This window comes from Chelonoidis abingdonii, chromosome 4 (genome assembly GCF_003597395.2).
Source record: "Chelonoidis abingdonii isolate Lonesome George chromosome 4, CheloAbing_2.0, whole genome shotgun sequence".
NCBI lineage: Eukaryota > Metazoa > Chordata > Testudines > Testudinidae > Chelonoidis > Chelonoidis abingdonii.
This window is the reverse complement of record NC_133772.1, coordinates 110978843-111001984: the sequence shown is the minus strand read 5'-3', so window position 1 is coordinate 111001984 and position 23142 is coordinate 110978843. Positions and strand designations below refer to the sequence as shown.

Below are 23142 nucleotides of genomic sequence, written 5' to 3'. Positions count from 1 at the left end.
TCTGCTGAGACCCTTCACATTATTACTGATTTGCACAAGTCAGCACTGTCAGAAGTAACATCCATCCGTGAGAACAAGCAGTGTGTGAAGAACAGCTAAGGGGTGAGGAATAGTGGCCCTACAAGGATGCAGAGGGAGAAAGCCAAATACAGCAAACCAAAGTTACAGAAAGGAAACAAAGCAGCTTGGGATGTCTAGGAGATAGGCTGAGCCACAGCAAGGAACTAAAAATACTGGTGATAACCCTGCTGTACATGGATTTTTATTCCTGTCCTGAGTTTTGTGGTTTTAGTCTAATCTCTACTTAGCTGTCCGAACACACAGTTCTCAGGTCCAGGATAGAAGGAGTTGAGCTGTGTATTCACACATGCGCTTTGCTTTGTGGCACGTTTAGGCCACGTCTGTACTCGTGATCTTACAACTTCACAGCTGTACAGATGCAGCTGTACTGCTGTATGATCTCCCATGTAGCTGCTTTTTGCCAACAGGAGAGAGCTCTCCCATCGACATAACTAAATTACCCGCAATGAGCGGTGGTAGCTATGTCAGCAGGAGAGCATCTCCCGCCAACATAGTGCTGTCCATATCTGTGCTTCTGTTGCTTTAACTTATGTCATTCAGAGGGGTGTTTTTTCACTCCCGAACGATGTAAGTTATAGCAACAGAAGTGCAAGCGTAGACGCAGCCTTAGCAAACTACAGCTAAGGAGACTTCAAGCTGCACAGTAAGAGACAGACAGGCAGCATGGAAAGGAGCTGCAAAGGTTTGGGTTTGATCACCGATACCTAGTGGAAGGTCCTTATTCTAGGGTTCCTGTGGCAGACTATTCCTACAAGGTCACTCTGAGGCACTGCATGCTGGCCACCTCAAAGCCCCCCACCCCCCACCCCCCTAGGTTTAAGCAAACTTTTCTGGTTTCTGCTAAAATCCACTTTTTGTCCAAATGAAAAATGTAGAGCAAGAGAAATGCCACATTCTTCTGGGGATCTGTCAGCATGTTTGCAGGAGGCCTGGCTGCTGGACCTTGGGCACTGGCTGGCTGTATAGCGGAGAAGGAGACAGCTCATTCTAGCTCTTGCCTGGGTGGTCTGATGTTATCCCTTTGATTAAACTCCTTGGCTGGAAGAGCTGGAGCTGTTTCTAACGATAGCTGAGTCCTGAAACCTCACACTCTCCTTCATGGAGAGGGGCAGTGCTCTCATCAGGTTTCCCCTCCTACTCCTCCCTGCAAAGCTGGGCCAATTCAACACATTCTTCTGCTCACTAACATTAATAACCACAAAGTGCTACAGTGTGGTTGATATCAGCAGCAGACCCCCCACCCCTGTGATATGAGACCTCACACAGATCCAGTGCTTGAGGAGAGACCCTCTTTTTACCATACAGCATATTTCAGAGAAAAAGGTGTACAGTACCCACAGAAAGAGGCATATATACATCCATGTGCCACCTGTCCCTGTGCATGCTGGCAAAACACAGTTATAACATGCTCCCTCCAGAAGCTCTGCCAAGCATGAAAACAAGCAGCCACCTTGTGCTCTAGATACATTTTATGAGTGAACTTCAGAAGTAACACACTCTAAAGAACATTGTTGTAACTAGGTCAGCAGGTAAAAAGGCCTGGATTACTGTTGCGAGGTCCTCATCTAACAGGGAAGGCCATAACCATGGATGGGAAAAGAAGCTGTTTTGACTACTGCTTCTTGGTTTGGCCCTCCAGAAGCAGCAGAGGATCCAGTAAGACCTCTAGTTTATTAACCAAGTTACCACAAAGTAGGAAAAACTCCTCATGGTGAAGGGGAGTATATTGATTCAGACATTTCTTCATGCTGCATCCCCCAACACTGCTTCTAATTCATGTGTCATGAGCCTCAAACAGCTTTTTCATCCAGACCCCAAACTGAGCCAGGCAAACTGAGCAACTGAAGTGTCGGTACCCAGAGGATCAAAGACCTAGAGTTGTGTGTCAGCCTACTGACAGCACTGCAGCCCAAACAACTACACATATTCATCGAGTTATGAACACAATCTTGTCTATCACCAGGAGCTCAACCAACAAAAAACCAGTATAGACTTAATGCCATGACTAGGCCTAACACTGAAAAGAGTCAGGGAAATGCAAGAAATCCAGATATTGCTAGTACTACTTCACCACAATCATCTCAGTAACCTTACACACAAAATAAAGATTATCTTGTCCAGAATGCAAAAAACGTGGGAAAGGAGAAAGGATCACAAAGGTAGGAGAAGCAGCAGAGCATGCAGATTCCTCATAGAGTTAAGGACTCACATTAGCATAGGAACATAAAAATTGCCAGATCAGTTCAGAGTAGCGGTCCAGCAAATCCAGTATTCTTTCTGATCAATGCTTCAAAGGAAGGTGCAAGAGACCCCATAGTGGACAATTGTGAAATAACCTGCTTAAAGGGGAAGTTTCTTTCTATCTCTATCGGTGGTTGGTTTATGCCCCAAAAGCTGAGGGTCTATTCCTTATATAATTTTTGTTATCCTGTCTAATGTAACTGTGCCTGTTCTTATTGTATATAAGTATATCTGATATGGTTTTGAACCCTGTTAAGCTCTTGACCTGAATAATATCTTATGGCAGTGCATTGCACAGGTTAAGCGTGTTCTGTGTAAATAAGTATTTTCTTTTACCGGTTTTAAATTGGTTACCTTCCAATGTATTTGAATGTTCCCTTGTTCTATCATGAGAAAGTGTAAATGAAGTTTACATGATTTATGTTCCCTATGCCATTCATTGTTCTGCATAGCTCCATCATGTCCCCTCGAACACATCTCCTCCCTAAACTAAAAGTCTTAATCTTTTCAATCTCTCTTTATACAGAAATCTTTCCCTGCCTCTAATCATTGCAATCACCCATCTCTGAATCCCTTCTATTTTTGCTATATCCTGTTTCAGATACAGTGACCAGAATCAAACACAGTATTCCAGGTGAGGACATATCGTTGTTTTTTGTTTAATAGCATATTATTTTCTATCCCATTCTTTATACATCCTAATCTTTTCTTTTCTCTTGACTTCTTGCACAGAAGATGAGCTGTCCAGAATGAAACTCAAGTCTTTTTTCTTAGTGATTACATTTAATTTAGATTCCTCTAATATGAGTAGTTATATTTATTCCTTACAATTTGCGTAAACTTATTTGCTTGCCCGTTGTGTTACCCAGTCACCCAGCATCAAAGTCTCTCAGTTTTTTCTAATCTTCACTAATATATGCACCATCTGTAAATTTTGCCACTTCATGCCCTCTCTCATCTTTTTCCCAAATAATTAACAACTTTAAACACCACTTCCAATGTTTTACTCCCATTAGTCTTTTGTCATATTAAAAATTGGTCAGTTATTCCTACTCTTTGTTTTCTGTCTCAGTCAGTTTCAAATCTAAGATAGAATATTACCTCTCAGTCCGTGACTAGTTGCCTCTTTTAAAGGACTTTGTCAAAGGCTTTTTGAAAGTCCAAATAGTATTAACCAGTTCTCTTTTATTTACTATTTTGCTAAAGGGCTCAAAGAATTCTAATAAATCAGATACAGAGTTTTTTGTCTCTATCTTATGTTTCTCTTGGTGGTTTACAATTCACATTTTAAATTATTTCAACCAATATATTTGATACTGAAGAAAGGCTCACCAAGAATATCCTTTAGCCTTTTAAAAAAAATAATGACATGTGTTATCCTCTGGTACAGTAACTGACTTTAATAAGAAAGTACAAGTTTTTGTTAGCAGCTCGGTCACTTCATTTTTACATTTTTTCAGAATTCTTGGAGGAAAGCCATCCAGTCGAGGGGACTACCTGCTCTTTACAGGTTATTTCATTCCTTCCTCTTTTGACACCTCAGTCTCATAGTACCTCAACTTTATTATCTGAAAAGAATAATTCCAGGGTAGGTGTCTTCCCAACATCCTCTGTGGTGAAGTCTGATGCAAATCCACTTCTCTGCAATGCCCTTATTCTCCTTAAATTATTTTTCTCTCTGGTAGTCCAGAGCTGGGACACACTGATTTTCTCAGGTTTCCTGCTTCTGATATAGTCAAAAATGTCATGCTTATATTTGCATCTCTTTAGCTATCAGCTCTTAAAATTTCCTGTGGAACCTTGCCATTTCAGCAGCCAGTTGGTTTAATAGTTACAAGAAATTTAAGGACTTCAGTCTGCAACAAGCAAGTTTACTTTCTGCACATCTAACACCCCCCCTCCAAAAAAAAAAAAAAAAAAAAATTAAAAAAGGTTTCTACCTTTTCAAAAATGATCTCTCCAGTGGCATAGGTTTCTAATGGTATTAAGCACAAAAATTCTTCCTTGAAAATTTCACCATCATCAAATCTAAATAGCTGGACTGTGTCACTTAAATCACTTGTTTCATCCACTGCAAGAGACATGTATTTGACGTTTTTTAAATCAGAAAACAGTGCTGACAAACAATCCTTGTAAATTACCTCCAATCTTTGCACTGCCATGAAATGAGACAGGAGAACTTGCTTATCATGGTTCACATCACCCTTGCTTTTATCTCTGAAAAAAGCTCCTCTAGCATTTCCAACATGCACTGCTTCACAAGCTCAGCATCAAGGAAAGGCTTCTTCTTTGTAGCTAGTACCAACATTATCCAGAGAGAAGCAGTTGTTGCTTTTTCTTGTACAATCGATGAAGCAGTGAGAATATTTGAAGTGTGATATGAAGACTTCAGATTTGAAATTCCATCATGTCTTGCAACACTGCCGGGAGGATAGGCCACATTGAAGTTACTGTGTTTGACTCAAAATTGTGCCTCACGTTGATAACTTTACAGATGTATACAGTGGTTTGGATTATTAAACACAAAGGTTTTGCATTTAAATGAGGTGGCATAATAAAAAGAAAATTTGTTGCCAGTTTGAGTTAAGAGCTCGGTTTTCACTGTTGACTTTGCGACATTTACTCTTACACATTGATTTTTCATTCCATTTCCATCACTAATGAAAAAATGGGTGGCATTCTAGCTCAGTCAGAGCCGGTGCTATTATGAGAACTTAAGATCCAGTAAGTATCCAAGTGAGACAAGTGTTTGTACTCTGGTCACCCCTCCCCTCTCCCTAGAGTGAGAGAGCCCAGGCACTGGGCTGAATTTCCTTTCTGAGCCCAAGCTGTGAACATCTATTTCAGCTTTGTCTTTGGCATTACCTCATACCTCTACACGTAGATCTGTGTCGGGGTTGTCAACGTTCAGTCACAGAGTTCTAAAACACAAACCATGGCCATATTAATCTTCAATACAGAAGCAAAACTTTTAGAAACTGTATATCCCAAAATATATTGTCCCAGTTGTTCAGGTCAAAATGGAGCACTGCATGCTGAAATCTGTCATCTCTGAAGACTGTATTTCCATATAAAAAATGGAGGACCTGCAATCAGCAGGAAAGTGAGGGAAGGTCTGGGATCCTAACTAATTATAGTGTGGCCTTCAAATGAGGTCCTCCCACCCAGTCTGAGTTTCCTTCTATAGAGGACCCTGGAACAATCCTAAACCTAACCCATCTATGAGTTCATAACTTGGGAGACCCTGGAAGGATGAAAGCAACACTAGCCACTCTCCTTATACAAACAACATATTTCCAGACTTACAACTGCCTTTTACAAAATACTGGAATGCCCTCAGATTCAATCATTCATGTCTGCTGCCTGGCTCTCCCTTGCTGACCCTACTGATTATGGGGATAGAAGCATTTCCTTCAAACCAGTTCTTTCATCTTCCTCCCCATTCCCAATTCAGCCAGTCATAACATAAAAATGCGTGTGTACTCTGCATCACAATTAGTTACCAGGAAAGCATTTACGCCTTTGTAAGATGGTGAAAGCTATTACTATCTCCATGCAAATTTGTCTCAGCAGCAGTGATGGAAAAGGGAAGCCAGATAAAGCCATGAGACTCCCATCAGCCATTTGTAAATAGTGGCCAAAGGGCAGCTGGAGCTCTTTATGCAAAGACTAGGAGACACTAACAAGTAGACCTGTGTGGGAATCAGATTTTTCACTTCAGGGATAGCTTCACAATTTTGAAATTTCTTCCATTCCAAACAGTGGGGGTGGGGGGAATGGGAGGAAAGGTTTCAGGTCAATCAAAACATTGTATTTCAAAATTAGACTAAAATATTTAAATTGTTGAGTTTTTCATTATATATTTTATAATATGAAACAACTGAAACAAAAGTAATTTCAAAATAGAAAATCAAACTAATCTGCTCCAAAAATGCTGAAATGAAACATTTCAATCTCATCAAAACCTTTTTTTCAATTTTCATTTAGAAACATTTTGTCGTCAAAGGCAATGTATTTCCATGACACATTTCACTTTTGACGAATCAGCACTGTCTGACAGAAAAAATGTTCCACCAGAAAATTTCTCAACAACTCTACTGACAAGCTTTTGAAATAAAAGAAAAAAGTCTATATTCTATTCCAAGTATATTTAGAGTTGGAGCAAAGTGCCAGACTGATAGTTTTGGGGATTGAACACTATGGGTAGCAGCAATTCAAGCTTCTCTCATCGTTCCCTCCAATGTCAATCCAGACTTAGAGGGATTATCTTCTACAGGGGCAAGACAACAGTTCAGGTTCCATGACTGACTCAGTTCTTGTCTTCTTCATTGAGTCTGCCAACAAGAGGGCCAAATTCTAAAAGGGTTTTGGTAGCATGGCTATCTGTCCATTAGGGACCAACTAAGACTATCAATGAACTTCATGCAAGGGTCAGTGAACAGCTGTCAGATTTAGTCAAAGCTACTAGGACTGAACTGGGACCACTAGCCTAGAGGCAGAAGAGTCCATAATCTATTCAACCCCTCAGAGTCAGCCAGGTGCCTAAAAGTTTTTTTAAATGCTAAAACAAAATAAGTCACATCTATCCCACTGCTAGGCTTCACAACAGACATTCAAAAAACACCTAACAAAACAATAAAATAAAAACAGGAACAGCAGTATATACAACTCACTAGAACAAACAGCTATTCATCAGAAAACATAGCAAAACGTCTCCATCCAGAACCCACCTCAGCTATCTCCAAATATCCTTTCAAGTAGATGGGCTTTGCAGTGTTCCTGATAGTCAGCTGATTTGGACTATTTGGTATCAGGTGCGGGATGGGAAAGTGTTATTTCCAAAGTGGAGGATCTAGCTTGTGTGTTTCAGCTGACTACAAGTGCAGCAGGTATTTCATGGGGAGAGATAGTCTCATGTAGGTAGAGTCCAGGTTATTTAGGACACTGTAACTCAAAACCAGCCCCTTAAAACACTAGCTGGAAAGCCACAGGCAGCTAGCATAGACCATGAAGTACAATGTCATATGTTCCTGGAAAGATGTCCTTTTTAGCAAAAGGGCTGCCGCATTGTACACTAGCTTGAATTGCAGAATGGAGTTAGGATTTGAATGGAATATGTTTTATCAAAACCCCATTAACCTGCCACATGTTCTGTCTAGACTTCCAGTGCTATCATACTGCTTGCCCAGGCATTTCTACAGAAACAGACACCTTCTGCTGTGCTAATCGGTCTGATACTGTTTTCTGATTCCCATATGATGCTGTTATGCAGGGTCATCTATACACAAAGCTCGTGGTAACTACTCTTTACCAGGGCCAGCTTTAGCAAGTGCGGAGCCCGATTTGTACTCACATGGCGGTGCTCCGTGTCTTTGGCGGCACTCAAGGACCTGAAGGGCCTGCCACCGAAATACCACCGGAGTGCCGCCAAGTGAGTAAAAATTAAAAAGGTCCCGGCCTGGGGCCCTCTTAGGTGCCAGCGCAGGGCCCTCTTAGGCACAGGGTCCGATTCCGGAGTGAATCAGCCTAAAACCGACTCTGCTCTTTACAAGGCACTGTCAGGAAATAAATCAATGGTAGTACATCACATCCATCTGATAGATGTTGGCACAAGCAGTACAACACAAGAGTGCTTTCACTTAAAGTCTTCATTTAGTCTCCAGCACATGCAAATACAACAGGTTATAGAGCACCTCAAATTAATAGGTACCCCAAAGGTCTGGACTAGTCTTAAGTGGTCAACAGCCTTTTGATGGCCAGCCTTTCATCTGCCGTTGGGGACCTTAAGAGGGATTCACACCAGAGTTCACTTGACCAACCCTCTTTCCCCTTTTTATGCTCTAAGTATCACATAGCTTGTCAATCACCAATAGCCACTGAGCAAGCAATTTGTTAAGCAAGACATTTCAAGCCATTAGTTATACAGATGTGTTTTTGCAGAGTCTGCAGTCTCATGGGCCCTAACAAAAACACACCAGAAATCAAATACAAACAAACTTCCTGACTTTCAGAACTGCATGCTTCACAGTTTAAAAGAAAACCCAACAGGATGGTGCAGAGTCATGCTCAATTCTCATGGCCTAGTTATGCTAAGACTGCTACAGAGGCCTTACGGCTGCTCTTGGCAATAAGCATAATAACTGATAGACCAGTTACTGGCAGTGGCCTAGGCACTTTGCTGGGCTGTTAAAATCTCCCCTTATAATGCCATAGTCCAGCATTTGACAAGTCAATGGAGGAATGAGGCAGCTGACTTTAAGAGAGTAAAAAAAAAAAAAGGAGAAGTAAGATTTGGAAAGACCTACTTCCCCATTGATCTTCTCCACTGACAGCTGGGGCAGATTTCTTCCTCAGAATGTATTTTTTAGTACTTTGTCCAGTCTAACCATTTGAGCAACAGGGTTTCAAGCACTTCCCTATGCAATTTAATTATAATCTAGGAGAGCTTTAGTCCCTAATCCCACAGCAGCAAAAGGAAAGGAAATCCACTTCCATGAAATTCTCTCTTCCCAGAATAGTCTGTCCTAGTCCTTGGCTCTGACTTAGGAGAATGTGCCCATCTTTTCCATAGTCACCAGGGAAACCTTACTGCCCACATACCTGCTGTGTAAGGAGGCTGATGTGGCTGGGTGGGGAATATTGCCTGGTTGCTTGCTTTTCCGCCAGCCGCTGCAGCTCTGCTGCTACAATACTGTGGTTGTAGCGTCTGCTCTGGGAAGAGCTGTTTTCTGCATCCTTGTGCACCCTGGCTGAGCCCACGCGCTGCCCACTTGGACTGCAATGGCACGAACCTGCCAAACACACAGTTTTCATCCACTTAAGAAAAGTAAAACAATGTTTTGGGCTGCAGAGAGCTCCTCATGCCCTCTGAGGAGGGAGCTAAGACACTGAATTAAAATAGGAGAGACTTGTACATTTGCAACAATTAGAAATAAAAGCCAGCAGGAAACTTCTGCAACAGGCTCCATTGTGCACGTCTGAGCTTCTCCACACCAAGACTGAACCCTCATTCACCTCAGGATAGAGCAGCTAATGGCACCCAGTTCCAATGGGCATTGGCTAACTGTGCTCACATATTAATTATCTGTATTAGAGCAGTGACTGGAATTGAAGCAGCCAATGTGTGGGGATTTGAAAGACAGAAGATATTTTTGCACTCATCCTAGAAAGTGAGGGGATGTTTGGAAGCCAAGTGTGTAGAGGGAAGTTGCCTCTGAAGAAACATACCTCTTTCTTATGTTAGTTGGACTTAAAACAATTTAAAGCATGGACACTTGGCTCCCTATTCAAAGAGTATCAGTAACAGGTTGAACACAGATATTACAACCTTCTTACGAAGAACAAAATCAATATAGAAAAATAATTAGAAGATATTCACAGACTGAAATCTGGTTGGTGGGTCATAAACAGAAGGTTATGATAGACAGCAAAGCAATGAGGAGAGGAGTGTCTTGGCAGGTCGATAGTGTTAGATCTGGATTTAATATTTTCATTAATGATTGGGAAGATGGGAATATTGATAAGATTCATAGGTGAATTAGGAGAAGCTGTAAACACCAATGAGGACAGAGAAATAAAATGACGGGACCTAGAGGGATCAGAAACATGGGCAGGAAGCAACAAAATGAGATTATAATTGAAAAAGATGCAGGTAATACATCTGGGAAGATAACACAGAAGCCAGATACTCTATGGGAGGAAGAAAAACTTATAAAGCAGGAACAGATGAGAGAGAGTGGGCAACAAATTGAAAAGGAGTGTGTAATGTGATACGGTTGTAAAAAAAGTCAGTACAGTTTGCGGCTGCACAAACAGTGGCATCATGTCACAGATCAGAGAATTATAGTCTTTCCCTTCTTAAATATGATCTGACCTGTGACACTACACCATTTCTAGAAAGCTGCTGACAAATTGGTGAGAATTTAGAGAATAGCTACAAAAATTATCAGGGAGCTTGAGAGACTGGGTTATGAGGAAAGCTAACAGAAGCGGGACATGGTAACAGTCTTCAAGTACTTAATGTCTGTGAATACCAAGAGAGGAGAGGAATTATTTAGAGAAAGGTAAAACAAAGTAAAACTAAGAGCACTGGGATGAATTTAAAAGGGTAAATTTTTGGCTGAATTATCAGGAAACCTTTCCTGGAAGTGAATCTCTCAAATCACCTCTGATGGCAAATGGGAGAAGAAGCCCCAGCATTAGAAACTTTTAAAACTAGACCAAACAGTGGTAAATGCATAGTAGGAAATAATCTGTTTTGGCTCCTTGGAAGGCACCTAATGAGACTTTATCAGCTCTGGTTTCTAGGTTTCTCTGAATTCCAGAAAGTAGATCATTCAGACAATTGTATTTAGTTTCAGGATTCCAGAGGCAGCAGGCATACTCCCTGATCCTCTCTACGAGACACCTCTAGTAGGCATTATACGCAGGATGGCCTCACCAAAAGAGCACGGAAGCTGCCTATGGGATGAAAGGCATGTTTGGTATTTTTCATACAAAAGCTACAATGACTTTGCTTAAAAGCAAATGGATCCCTTTAAATAAGCTACTGAGCAGGTGCATCAGGTTTATTTTAATGCCAGAAAGCTCACCACACTATATAAAGCAGTCTCAGTGAACATGTGACAGAGTTTGTTGTCTACTTCAAAGCCAGCTCTGCAGGGTTATTGCAGAGGGAAACCCACTCATAGTTAAAGCTTGTATACATGGGCACACTCAGGAACATTGATCTGAACTGAGAAAAGCTGTGAATTTAAAGTGGATTAGTTAAACTGCATTAAACCCCTGTGTTAATACACTCATTCAGACATAAAGGGGCCTTAATTTACTAACTAAGCAAATATGTAAAGAACATATGGCATTTTCCTCAAGGGTAGGGGTGGTAGTGTGGATGTGCTGACCAATTTTCAATATAGGTTACATTCTGCTTCCCTAAACCTCTGCCTCCATCAGTTTCTGATGGATATGCTTTATTTTTCTCTTCAGTTATCTTATTCTGTTTGGTAGCACTGCTCAACCTCTTTCTACCCTAGAGATCTCTGTGCTTCGATGTAGAATGAAAAATCCCTACATGTAATTTGTAAGATGTTTTGAGGTATGTCAAGATGAAAGGGCCTAGGGAAATATGAAGTTATGTTGTTATTAACATTCCCTTAAACACTGCCCCATTCAGATTTTACTTGGAGGCCTTGACCATTCTCTGAACCTGTGACTAACTGCCACTTCTACTGGATGAGTCTCCTGCAGATCAAATAGGAATCCCCAGCAACAAGAACCCTGCATAGCCCCATAGAGGACTTTTATATTACTGAAACTGCCCTGAAACTGTTAACAACATATCATCATGTATCAATGCTGTGTCAGTTGTGCCGTTGAGCACAACTACCCCTTCTCACATACCTCATTTCCCACCTCTGCCATTCAGGCGAGACCCTTTCATTCCAAGCTGAATGAACTAGTTCAATTCTCCATTTATCAGCACAGAAAGCAGGAATTATTAGTAGGGAGAGGCTGTTTTATCCCAAAAAGGAATTTAGTGCTGATGAAAGGAGCTAGATTCACAACCCTGAAAATTAAACATTTCTGGCTATCACAGAGCAGGTACAGGCTATGCACACTTTGCCCTGACCAAGCAGCCTCTACTCTATCTTCATGGCAACTGGATTAGCAAATTTGAGATTGATCACTATAGGGACAGAAGCCCAGCTTGGACAATATGAAGAATTCTCCAATTCTAGGAGGAACCTTAACTGACAAAAGATGGGATTTACCCAATGACATGTTCACACATCCTGACTGCCCAGCACACTCACCTGCTTTTGCAGAGGATGGTCGGGACAATCTTTGGCTGTAGATCTGAGTAGCACTTTGAAATGATGAGAAGGGCCCAATGGTGTAGCTGCCAGACCGACAACGATGCAACCCTGCATGGTTAGACGTCTGGTGGGACACTGGGTTTGTGGAGACAGACCAGTTGTCAGGGATTGTACTCTGGCTCTGGAAAGAAGGTGGGGAGGGTGGGGACTGAGTCAGTTTTGGATCAGCTAGAGAAGCCAGAGAGGAGTGGTGACCAGGCACCTGTGTGTTTTTAGAGGCTGTGGCATGAGATGACAACTGGGAACTGATGCTTCTCTGGAGCGTGGCACCAGGAACAGAGGAGGAAGCACGAGGGTGGTTGCACCAGAGTAATTTTGCCTCATCTTCTGTGGAAGACAGGGGCCCTGTTAAAACAATACAAACAACCCAATCAGAATGTTTCATAAGTTAAACAGCTTTCCAGAACCCCAAAGACAACAGCAATGTGGCCAAGGGGCCTGTGCTTATTGGCCTGATGAAGCCAAGAAAAAACTCAACCACCAGCAAGGGCTGGAAAGAACCAAGCTCTGATTCAGACATATCCTTTCTCCAGGTTCAAAATATCTTGCAGAGCCCTTTCACCACAAAAGACAGATTATTTCTTCGCCCAGTAATCTTCCCCCAGAGTTGGGACTGGGATTCTCTCAGCTTGTTCTGCATCTAGATTCTGACCGCTGTAGTTTCTCAATCTACTAAGTAGTTCTAAATCTACTAAGCAAGTGTGGTTTCTATCTCAGTTATTTGCTGGAAAGCTAACTCTGCCCTGATTTGGATGGGTTCACTTACGGGATTGCCTGGCTTCTTTGGACTTGTCTCTCAGTTCTTCTCCACTTGAGTCTGCCACTGAATGTTGGGGCTTATTCCTTTTCACTTGTTCCATCATCTCAGGAAGATCTTAAATGAGTTTTGAAAGTCAGGAAGCAGAACAGATTAACCTACTTGTACCATGAGAAATGGACTGCAGGGTTTCAGTATTGCAGAGACGCTGGATTCTTCCCAATATTTATTGTGGCCTACCCGCCTCCCCTTTTCTAACATCACTGTCTGTTGCCTTGATTCATAGCATTAGCTAATGCAGACTGCAAGACAGAAACCTACCCTTTCCTTATGCTGGGATCACTAATCACTCAGCTATCAGACCCACCCTCTCTGGGTTCTGCACCCTTACTCTGTGCAAGGATACCCTATCACGACGGTGTCACACTCACCACCCCCAGGCTCCCCATATCTTTACTGGGCTTTCTACTTAGACCTAGATAATGCCCCTTTGGGATTTTACATTCTCCCCAACTCTATACTGGGTCACCATAGCCAACCCTTGTTTCTTATAAGCTCTCTGTCTCAGTATTGCACAATACACTTACCTCCTTGGGCCCTGCTTTCTGACTGGTTAATGCTGCTGCTAGGCTTCATGGTCCTGGGGTTTGTTCCCAGAAAGACACTTGCAGACTTATTCTTGTGTGTGTAAAATGTCAGCACCTCCTCCAGGTCACTCTCACTGAGACAGAGAGGAAAAGAAAGGGCTTAAGTGAGGATTCCAGGAGCTTCCGCCGTTGCATGACAGTCACAAAGGAAACAGATCATGAGGCTGAAGAGGAACAAGCCAGAGAAATTATTGGTCTCCTCAGCCTTCCAGGGAAGGAATGCCTGGAACTGGAACATGCTCTGGTCTGTATTGTGAAGGAGAACAGCTTAGAAGAACTCCCAGGTGCCACTCCCAGGATGTGGGAGGGAAAATTCAGGGACTTCAGGAACCTCCCAAGGCTAAACAGAGAGCCAAAGCAAACCTTATATACTATTTTGGGGAGTTCTGCTTGATAGGAAGAGTGCAGCTCTGAGCAGCGGTCATCAGCAGGACTCCACAACTGCTCGCTCAGGTGCTCATCAAACCTAGGACCATGAACACTGTAACAGAATCCAGCGTGGCCTCTGTTTTATATTCTTCATTAATGGTTTCATCCCAAGAGTAAGGGAAGGGCCTAGTAATTAACCAATGCCACAGAGTCAGTAAGGGGAGCAGTCAACATTTTTGTGGGTCCCACAAAAATATTTCACATTTCTTTTTATCATTTTCTTGGTTACAGAATTACATAGTAAAATCCTACCCCAATGTCTCAGGCCTCTGTCACGTCTCGGACAAGCGCCAGTCACTCAGCTTTCAATTTATAGCAATTTTGAGCTGTATTTCTAGTATAATGAATAGCTGTTTTCCTTTCCTTTCCTGCTCTTTGATGCTGCTTTAGCATCATCTTGTGATCATGTAGTATGATAGAGGCCAAAAGCAACCCTGTATTCCAACCTGACACATTATTTTAATATTTTTGTACAAAATATACCTTGTGAGGTATCATTTGAAAACTAGCAACTTGCTGGTGAATAATATGGTGAAACGTGTATAGGAACACTATATGTACAGTTATGAACACAAACTAAAATTATGACTGCAATGTATTTACCAGACACGTCTGAGGAAGGGGTAAACCTGTTCCTAAAAGACAAAGGACAAGCTAATGCATCTAGCCAGGTGTCAAAGTTGATTGGCAACCACCTGTCAAGTGGCCATTCTTTGGCAACCAAGTGGGGCAGGAACAGATTGATCTGGATTTTTAGCAAGCGACAACATGGAACCTCTTTCACTAGGAGATTCCATATCTCTGTCCTCACAGCAGGAAGGAACTTTATCTAGGTATAATCCTCAAAAATTGCATTTCAAAGGGTGACTGGACTATAAAAGGGAGGGACAAAACCACCCCAGGATCGCTCTCTCTTTCTTTCCCTTTCTTTCACCTAAGACGACAAGGGAACCAGGCCTTTGACTTTGGGGGATGATCCTCTTTTGGAATTTTGGTCAGAAATGTTGCCGGGAGCATATGGCAAGGATTTTACCCGAACCAAATCCAGATTGTTAAGTTTTAACTACTAGAATGCATTTTATCTTTATTTCTCTTGTAACCATTTCTGACTTCAATACTTTGTACTTGTATTCCCTTAAAAATCTCTCTCTTTGTAGTTAAATAAACTTGTTTTATTTTTTAATCAAAACTAATCGAGTACTGTGTATAAACTGAACTGTTTGGGTAACTCCAGTTAAAGTGGAAAACTGTTGCACATTGAATCCTTACAGGGGCAACAGACCTCTAACATCTGAGCTTCCCAGGAGCGGACTGGACAATGCAGAACACATGTTTTGGGGAAATTTTGGGACTGTGAATGTGTTGGGGTCACCCTACAAGTAGTAATCAAGGCTGCTGGAAACCAGAGTGTGACTGGTGGGTTGCTAACAGGTTGCTGGGGTCAGAGTTGTTGGACCAGGGCTATAGCTATATACAGCCACTCAGGATGTGACCTGCATGCTGTTTGGCTCTTTGTGAGCAGTCCAGGTTGGGACATACAACAGCAAAGCACTGTGTGGCACCAAGATTGCAGGGCAAACAATGATAAATCCTCACTGGTCTGGATTGTACCCCAGAATGTGACAATTGCACACAGGGTAAGCAAGCCAGCAGAGGGTTACTGCCAGCAACAGTCACAACATATGACAGTCCAGCAAGGTAAAGTAAATTAATTACCAGCAGTCACAATTCTGCAAGATACCCTTTGCATATTCACACTTACAGGATGTGCCTCTGGTGCCCTGGAGCCTTGGCGAAAGCAGCACCTATTCAGACAAGTCTTTCAACCTTCGGGGCATACTGCAAAGCTCATTTTTTCCTCTCAGGCATTTGAAGGGTAGGAATAGGTAATGATGAGGAACTGTTGGATGGAAGGGTTATTTAAGCTTTTGGGTTGCCTGGTTTGTTGGTAGTGGGTTACAGTGAGTTGTACTGAAGAATTATGGTTGGATATTAATTTTGTTGTATTTTTAAGTTCTGTCAAGTGTGTCAAAAGCCTATGACTAGGCACTCTGAGCATACATATACATTTAAATAATACAAATACATACATAAATAAAGGACCACATCATGGCACCAAGTTTATGAAGGGGCAGTTGGATAAACTCTGGTTATCAAGCAGTAACTCTTAGATTCCATCTTCTCCAGGGTCTCTCAGATTATACTGTAGAACAAGCACTCATTATCAAAAGGGATGGCTTGAGCTGCTGGAAACAGATCAGATGATTTAAACCAGAAGTATCCATGCTCAGTAATGTCCGACACCATAGTTTTCAGATGTACCTGATGCATCCTATGAAGCAGAGAGAACATGTCTAGAAACTGCAACCCTCAGCAGCAATGTCTTTTGCTACCTTCTTTTGTATCTCAGACAGACGGTCGCAGCAAAAGAAGTGTTCAGTTCCAAGCTGGAGATATCATCTGGCCACAATGGCCTGGTAACTGCAACATGGACTCCCAATATTCCTAAAGAGTACACATTTCTGCCCAAGACATCAATCTTCTTAGTATCCCTGTCCAGTGGAGTAGACTGCAGACTGACCAACTCCAGAGTCAGTCTTTTTACCACCCACAGAGACCATCAAGAACCAAAAGTCTGGTATGAAGAAATGAGAATCCTTGTTGTGGGACCAGGAACAAGCAATCTGCTTTCTTGATAACAGCAATATAGATGCTGAGGTCAGCCAGATATTCTGAGCCAGTTCTCTTCCTCTGCACTATGGTGATAAATATTTAATAATAATAATGGAGATATACCCATCTCCTAGGACTGGAAGGAACCTTGAAAGGTCATCGAGTCCAGCCCCCTGCCTTCACTAGCAGGACCAAGTACTGATTTTGCCCCAGATCCCTAAGTGGCCCCCTCAAGAATTGAACTCACAACCCTGGTTTAGCAGGTCAATGCTCAAACCACTGAGCTATCCCTCCCCTTGAGAGGAAGGGTCCTTCCTTGGACCACAGTAATCTACTCTAAAGAGTCTACCATCCAAATCAGCAACTCTTGAAACAAATTATTGTCATCAGAAAGTAAAACAGATACAGTCACCATGATATCATCAGGAGATGGAGAAGACACTGAAGCTTCCGGATCAGTAGCAGAGGTCTAGCTGACATCACCCCTGCTTTCTCCTCATCCAAATCCAGTAAATCACTGTTAATGTTGATCAGACATGAATGAGAGAAAAGTTCCACAACTGGTTATAACAAAGGACGTGGAGAATGCGCCTTAGCTCTCTTAGACAAGTGGCAATTGAAAAGTGTTCTCCTCTGTAGCCCCTTGCCCCCATGAAGTTGCGAGAAGTCTGTCAATATGGTCACATTATCCATAGGTTAAATAAGGAACAAAGAAAAACCAGTATAAGATTTTCCCAGAGGAACTGAGAGGCCTTGGAGAAGAAATTCCTCATCAATGGCTGTCTTCAAGAAGAATTGAATATAATCACACGGATGTAATATTGCATAATATTGTTTTTCATACCAGCCCAACTGACACTGAGGATTTACCTTGTATGCAATATACATTTCCTACCAGATTCTACAAATTTAAGACAGGTCAAATCTGGGACCTATAAAACTGCAGAGTGCTGGTCCTTTAACATTAATGAACCGCTCACAGTTAATTGTTTTAGCAGAAAGGGAAAGAAGCCATGGCCATGGCAAGGAGTGTACTTCACCTCCCTGCATCCCTTAGGAGGCATAGTCCCAGATGGCACCTGGAATTCAAGGAAGACGGCAAGGGTTGGATGTGCTTGTGAAGACAGGAATTTGAGAAGCAGAGCCATGATGGAAGCTTAACCACAGAAAATCAGGGCAATCTCAGCAGCAGCCCTGGCCTTGTTTTCCTTCTAAGGTGCGACTCCATTTGCTCCAGCATGACAGAGAGTGGATATTACAGACTATGATCATTTACGAGGCCTGGATGGAGTCCATATTGTCCTTTGGGTCTAATGGCAAAAACATCCACCATACATTCCATGCAACAGATACTGATGACACTGCAGCTGTTTGGGGAGGTAGGATGGGGCAGTATAAGAGCAGAAGGGATGCAATGTGCTATTTTATTACAAGGAGTAAAAGTCCATTCCTACCTTGCCTTAGTAACAAAGTCCTGAAAACCTTCAGCATTCACACCCTCCTCTTCCTGTTTCCTTTTTGATCTTGTCTGAATCATCTGCTCAGTTTCCTGCAAATAAGTATATTAGTTACCTATCACTCCGTCTCTCTATGCAGCTTCAAGTGCTGGGACACAGGTATTGCCCAAGGGGAAAGGATTCCAGAGCAATTTCATGGCATCTAGAACAAGGGGATTGCCTGATTCCATAACAGCCAAATTGATAGTGCATTTCATTCTGTATATGTGCTTGCCTTCCAGCAGTACTGGCTTGGACAAGCTGCAAAACCTGTAATTGCAGAGGGCCCAGAGACAGAGACACGTTAATCTCTTCACTCTACATGCATTATTAAAAATGATATGCTGAACAGCCCCGTCTAGCCTGATCAAGTGAGTGCTTTTGCTAAGGATGCCACCTCCTTATTAAGACATGGGGTAAAAGGGTGTCCTCCTTTGCTAACTCTGGGTTCCCTCCATTTCTGCTGCTCCTGCCTCTAGTGGAGGATTCCTCCTAGCAGTTTTTGTTCCAACCTACTTATTCCCAACTGAAGCATGGCAGGGGGAGAGCAAGAACAAAATTATATTAGAAAGGCTTAATCAAGTGGGTCTACAGGGCACTCCCCTACTCCGAAAACTCACCTCTAGATTTGTCTCTTGGCATGTGTCAGTGAGATAGAGTGGTTATATACCGGGACCAAACATGAAAAAATACGTAGCCAAAACAGTCTTTCAATAGCTTAAAATGAGAGGTTACTCACCTTGCTATAGCAACTGGAGTTCTTTGAGATGCGTGTTGCTGTGGGTGCTCCGCTTTAGGTGCCCATGCACCTCTGTACCTTTGATTGAAGATTTTTGGTAGCAGTGCCCATTCGTGTTGCTCATGTGCCCTACACATCCTTGTGGCATGTATTGAGGCCCATAGGGCTGCGCAGATGAACTTCCCTCCGTTCTCTCTCTACTGCAAAGCCCACAGAGGCAGCTTCAAAGCAGAGGGGAAGAGGGCAGGTAGTGGAGCACACACAGGGACACACATCTCAAAGAACTCCAGTTACTGTACAAAGTGAATAACTTCTCCTCCTTCTTCGAGTAGTGTCCCTGTGGTTGCTCCACTTTAGGTGATTCCCTTGCAGTAACCCTTTAAGGACATGGGAGTTCATCACTGAAGAAAAAACTGGTGCCTACTGTAGCATCTGATCTTGCAGTATGAACTAAGGCACAGTGGCTGGCAAATGGGTGCACCGAGGACCATGTTGCAGCCCTGCAGAATGTTTGAGTAGGGCTACAATTGTAGACTTGTAATCTAATAGAGTGTGTGACCACTCTTAGGGGAGGTGTAATCTCAGTGAAACTGTAACAGGCAATAAAGCATCCAGAGATACATTTAGAAAGCCTCTGACTGAAGGTAGTTCTAGGGGAGCACCTAAATGCAACAGAAATAAAGAGTCCAGGGGTCCTCCTGAATGGCCTAGTTTTGTCCAACTGAAAGACTAATGCTCTCTTATCATCTGTGTATGAAAGGAAGACTCCTGTGTACACTGACATGACTTTCAAAAAAAAAATTAAGGTGAATAATTTGGTAGATGTGAAATTCAGAAGACACTGTGACAAAGCTCCAAGTCTGTATTGGTGGGTCCCATGCTTCCTGGGGGATTCAGTGGCCTCAGAAGCTCACTAAGGCCCTCAATATGACCTCTTTTTCCCAGTATGGCGGCAAAAGTTATTTTTTATTTGAGCTATTTTCATCACAGGCCAGTATGGGAGATGGGAAGGTGGAATACCCACAGTCTCTGTTGCTCCTTAGAGCTCCACAGGCACCGTTTGGTCTCCTGCCTGGACCACAGTCTGTTTTCCCTCTCAAAGGGATCTCTGTAGATCATGCAGGGAGGAAGCGGGGAACCTGGGCCCGCCCTCTACTCCGGGTTCCAGCCCAGGAACCCTAATGATAGCAGCTATTAGTGGTTTCCCTCCTCCACTGATGCTGCTTTGATTCTCTGGGCCACTTCCCCGTGCTCCCTTTTCCCAAGCTTCACCCTTACCTCAGGGCTCAGTAATGCTTCCTCTCCTCCAGTTCCTTTCACCTGGGCTCCTCTCGCGAGAACTGGAAAGGAGAGCTTTTGAAGCAGTATAAGTGGGACATTAATTGGTCCCAGCTGTCTCCATTAGCCTATCAGCCTTAACTGACTCTCTCAGTTAATTGAGGTCAGGTGCCGGCATTAGCCTAACAATCTTAACTGGTTAAATTGGCCTCAGGTGTCTTGATTGGCCTGGAGTAGCCCTTGTTTGGCTATCCAGGGAACAGGGACCTGCTCATTCTGAGGTTGATATAGCTGCCTTCCACTGCCCTCTTATATCCTTCTGGTCTGAGTCCGTCACAACACCTTAAGTAAAAACTTTGGGTGGGGCTGTAAAGATACCTTCTCCTTGGAGAACAAAATAAAAGGAGGGTCTGCCATTAGAGCCCCCATATCCCCAAACATTCAAGCAGAAGTGATGGCCATCAAAAAGGCTGTCTTCATAGACAAATGTAGCAGTGAGCACATAGCCAATAGCTCAAAGGGCTGTTTCATGAGATAGTTAAGAACCAGACTGAGATCCCAAAGCAATGTAGGTGCTCTAAACTGTAGAAAAATATTTAGGAATCTCACTGTGGTAAGATGAATGAATTCCTGTTATTGCTGCTAAATGTATCTTGATGGAACTCCTAGAAAAGGCCTGAATTTTTCAGTTCCAACAAGTAATCCAAGACTGAGGAAAGAGATGACTGGATAGGAGAAAAATCCAAAAGTTACACCAAAGATTATATAGTCTCCATTTCTGAAGGTATGTCTCATAGATTCCGTTCTCCTATTTAAAAGTGTATTTTGTACTTCCGATGAAAAAGACAGCTTGTAGTCCCAAGAACCATTGAAGAACTAAACTTGCAGTTGCATGCAGAACATTCACATTGGGGTGAAGTGTCTGACCAACATCCTGAGGCAACAGTTAAGGTTGGATGGGGAACCACCATAGAGGACGGGAAGTGAATTTGACCAGGTAAGGAAACCAAACTTGCCTTGGCCAAGTTGATGCAATCAAAATGACTTTGGCTTGGTCCTGTCTGATCTTGATATGGATCTTTAAGAGCAATGGAGTTGGAAGGTATGCATAAAAATACCATTTGTTCATGTAATAAGGAAAATGTCACTTGGATATTGAGAACTGAGTGCCTCCCTGAAATAGAATTTCCTGCACTTTGTGTTGGCTGCCATAGCAAAGGGGTTGACTTCTGGAAATCCCCAAGCTATGAAAAATTTGTGGAGGACTCAAGATTCCAATTCCCATGAGTAATTTAGGGAGAAATGTCAGCTGAGAGTGTCGATCATGGTCTTTTGTTTAACTGGAAGATAAGAAACTGATATGACTATTTGACTGGCAATGCAGCAGTTTCAAAGCTTTATTACTTGAGTGCAGAGTGAGTGCAGTGTTTAACCCTGATGATCAATATAATACATGTGCGCTATGTTGTCTGTCAAGATCTTGATGGACTTGTTTTTGAGTAGGGGGGGAAAGTGGAGGGAAGCATTTCTGAACTTTTTTAATCACAACAGATTGACATGCAAGCACTATTCCTGTTGTGACTATTTGCCTTGGACTGCAGGAAGACTGTGATAGTTGGGTAATAAACTGTCCTGAGCCACCCCTACCGACATCAAAGATACAACCTGGCATTTTGCACCACAAAAACACAAGCTGGCATGTGTCCCAGCAGTTGCAGACATACTCTTGCTGGAACTTGAGGGCTGAGCTGCACTTTTTGGATAAGGTCCTTCAGAGAAAGGAATCTGTTGAGAGGAAAATAAGCTCTACCTGTTATCGAATCCAGAAATATTCCAATAAAGAGAATTCATTGTGGAGGGGGTCAAGATTTTATTTCTCAAAATTTATCTGTAGGCCTAGACTTTGTAATAGTAAAATTATTGTTTGAACTGGTGACCAAACCTCCTGATAAGACCACCCCGTGAGGAGCCAGTGGAACAATGGAAGTAGGCAGCTACCATAATTTGTGGGAACATCCTTAGGGTGGATGACAGGCCAAAGAGTAGGACCTGGTATTTGTAATGACTGTGGTTGAATATGAAGCGAAGAAATCTTTTGTGAGAGTAATAAATCGCTATGTGAAAGTAGGCATCTTTGAGATTGAGGGTCACAAACCAGTGCCCTAATTCTAGGGAGGGAACAATAGCTGCTAGGGATACAATCCTGAATTTCAGATGTCTGACATGCTTGTTCAGTTGTCTGAGATTTAGTATCTGTCTCCAACCCCCGTTTTTTGTGGGTATCAGAAAATATCTTGAATAGAACTCTTTTCCCTGTGTTGAAGTGGGAGTGGTTCTATGGTTTCTAGACTTGAGAGTCTCCTGTACCAGCAACTGATTGCAAGAGGGTCCCTGAAGAGGGACAGGGAAGGGGGTTGGAAGGAGAGGCTGGCAGTAAACTGGATCGCATAACCCGAAATAATGGACTCTAATACCCATTTGTCCAGTGTTATAGCCTCCCATGCTTGATGAAATAGAGAGATGGTGTTCAACTTGAGAAAGAAGGGGGTTGTCATGTAGCTGAGAGAACCTCATCACTGGGTAGTCTGGGACTCATGACCAAACCATCAAAACTAGCATATGGATAAGACGGTTACTCACCTTTGTAACTGTTGTTCTTCGAGATGTGTTGCTCATATCCATTCCAGTTAGGTGTGCACGCGCCGCGTGCACGTTCATCGGAAGATTTTTACCCTAGCAACACTCGGAGGGTTGGCAGGGCGCCCCCTGGAGTGGCGCCGCTATGGTGCCGGATATATACCCCTGCCGACCCAGCCGCCCTTCAGTTCCTTCCTGCCGGCTACTCTGACAGAGGGGAAGGAGGGCGGGTGTGGAATGGATATGAGCAACACATCTCGAAGAACAACAGTTACAAAGGTGAGTAACC

The 23142-nt window shown here is 42.8% G+C and overlaps 1 protein-coding gene across 18 annotated transcripts in view; it reads right to left on the bottom strand.

The window, feature by feature from the left end:
• Nucleotides 1–23142, bottom strand: part of TTLL5 (tubulin tyrosine ligase like 5) — a 239726-nt gene that overhangs the window by 108206 nt on the left and 108378 nt on the right. For 14 of the 18 annotated variants that reach the window (XM_075065558.1, XM_075065563.1, XM_075065554.1 and 11 more), the window contains 5 exons: nt 18158–18252; nt 13542–13675; nt 12964–13071; nt 12135–12542; nt 8923–9113 (listed from right to left, as the gene is read on the bottom strand). In XM_075065558.1, the coding sequence (XP_074921659.1) occupies nt 8923–9113; nt 12135–12542; nt 12964–13071; nt 13542–13675; nt 18158–18252 (936 nt within the window). Of the gene's footprint in view, nt 1–8922; nt 9114–12134; nt 12543–12963; nt 13072–13541; nt 13676–18157; nt 18253–23142 lie in introns of those variants that run through there. The other 4 variants (XR_012655815.1, XR_012655816.1, XM_075065567.1 and 1 more) reach the window with 3 other exon arrangements.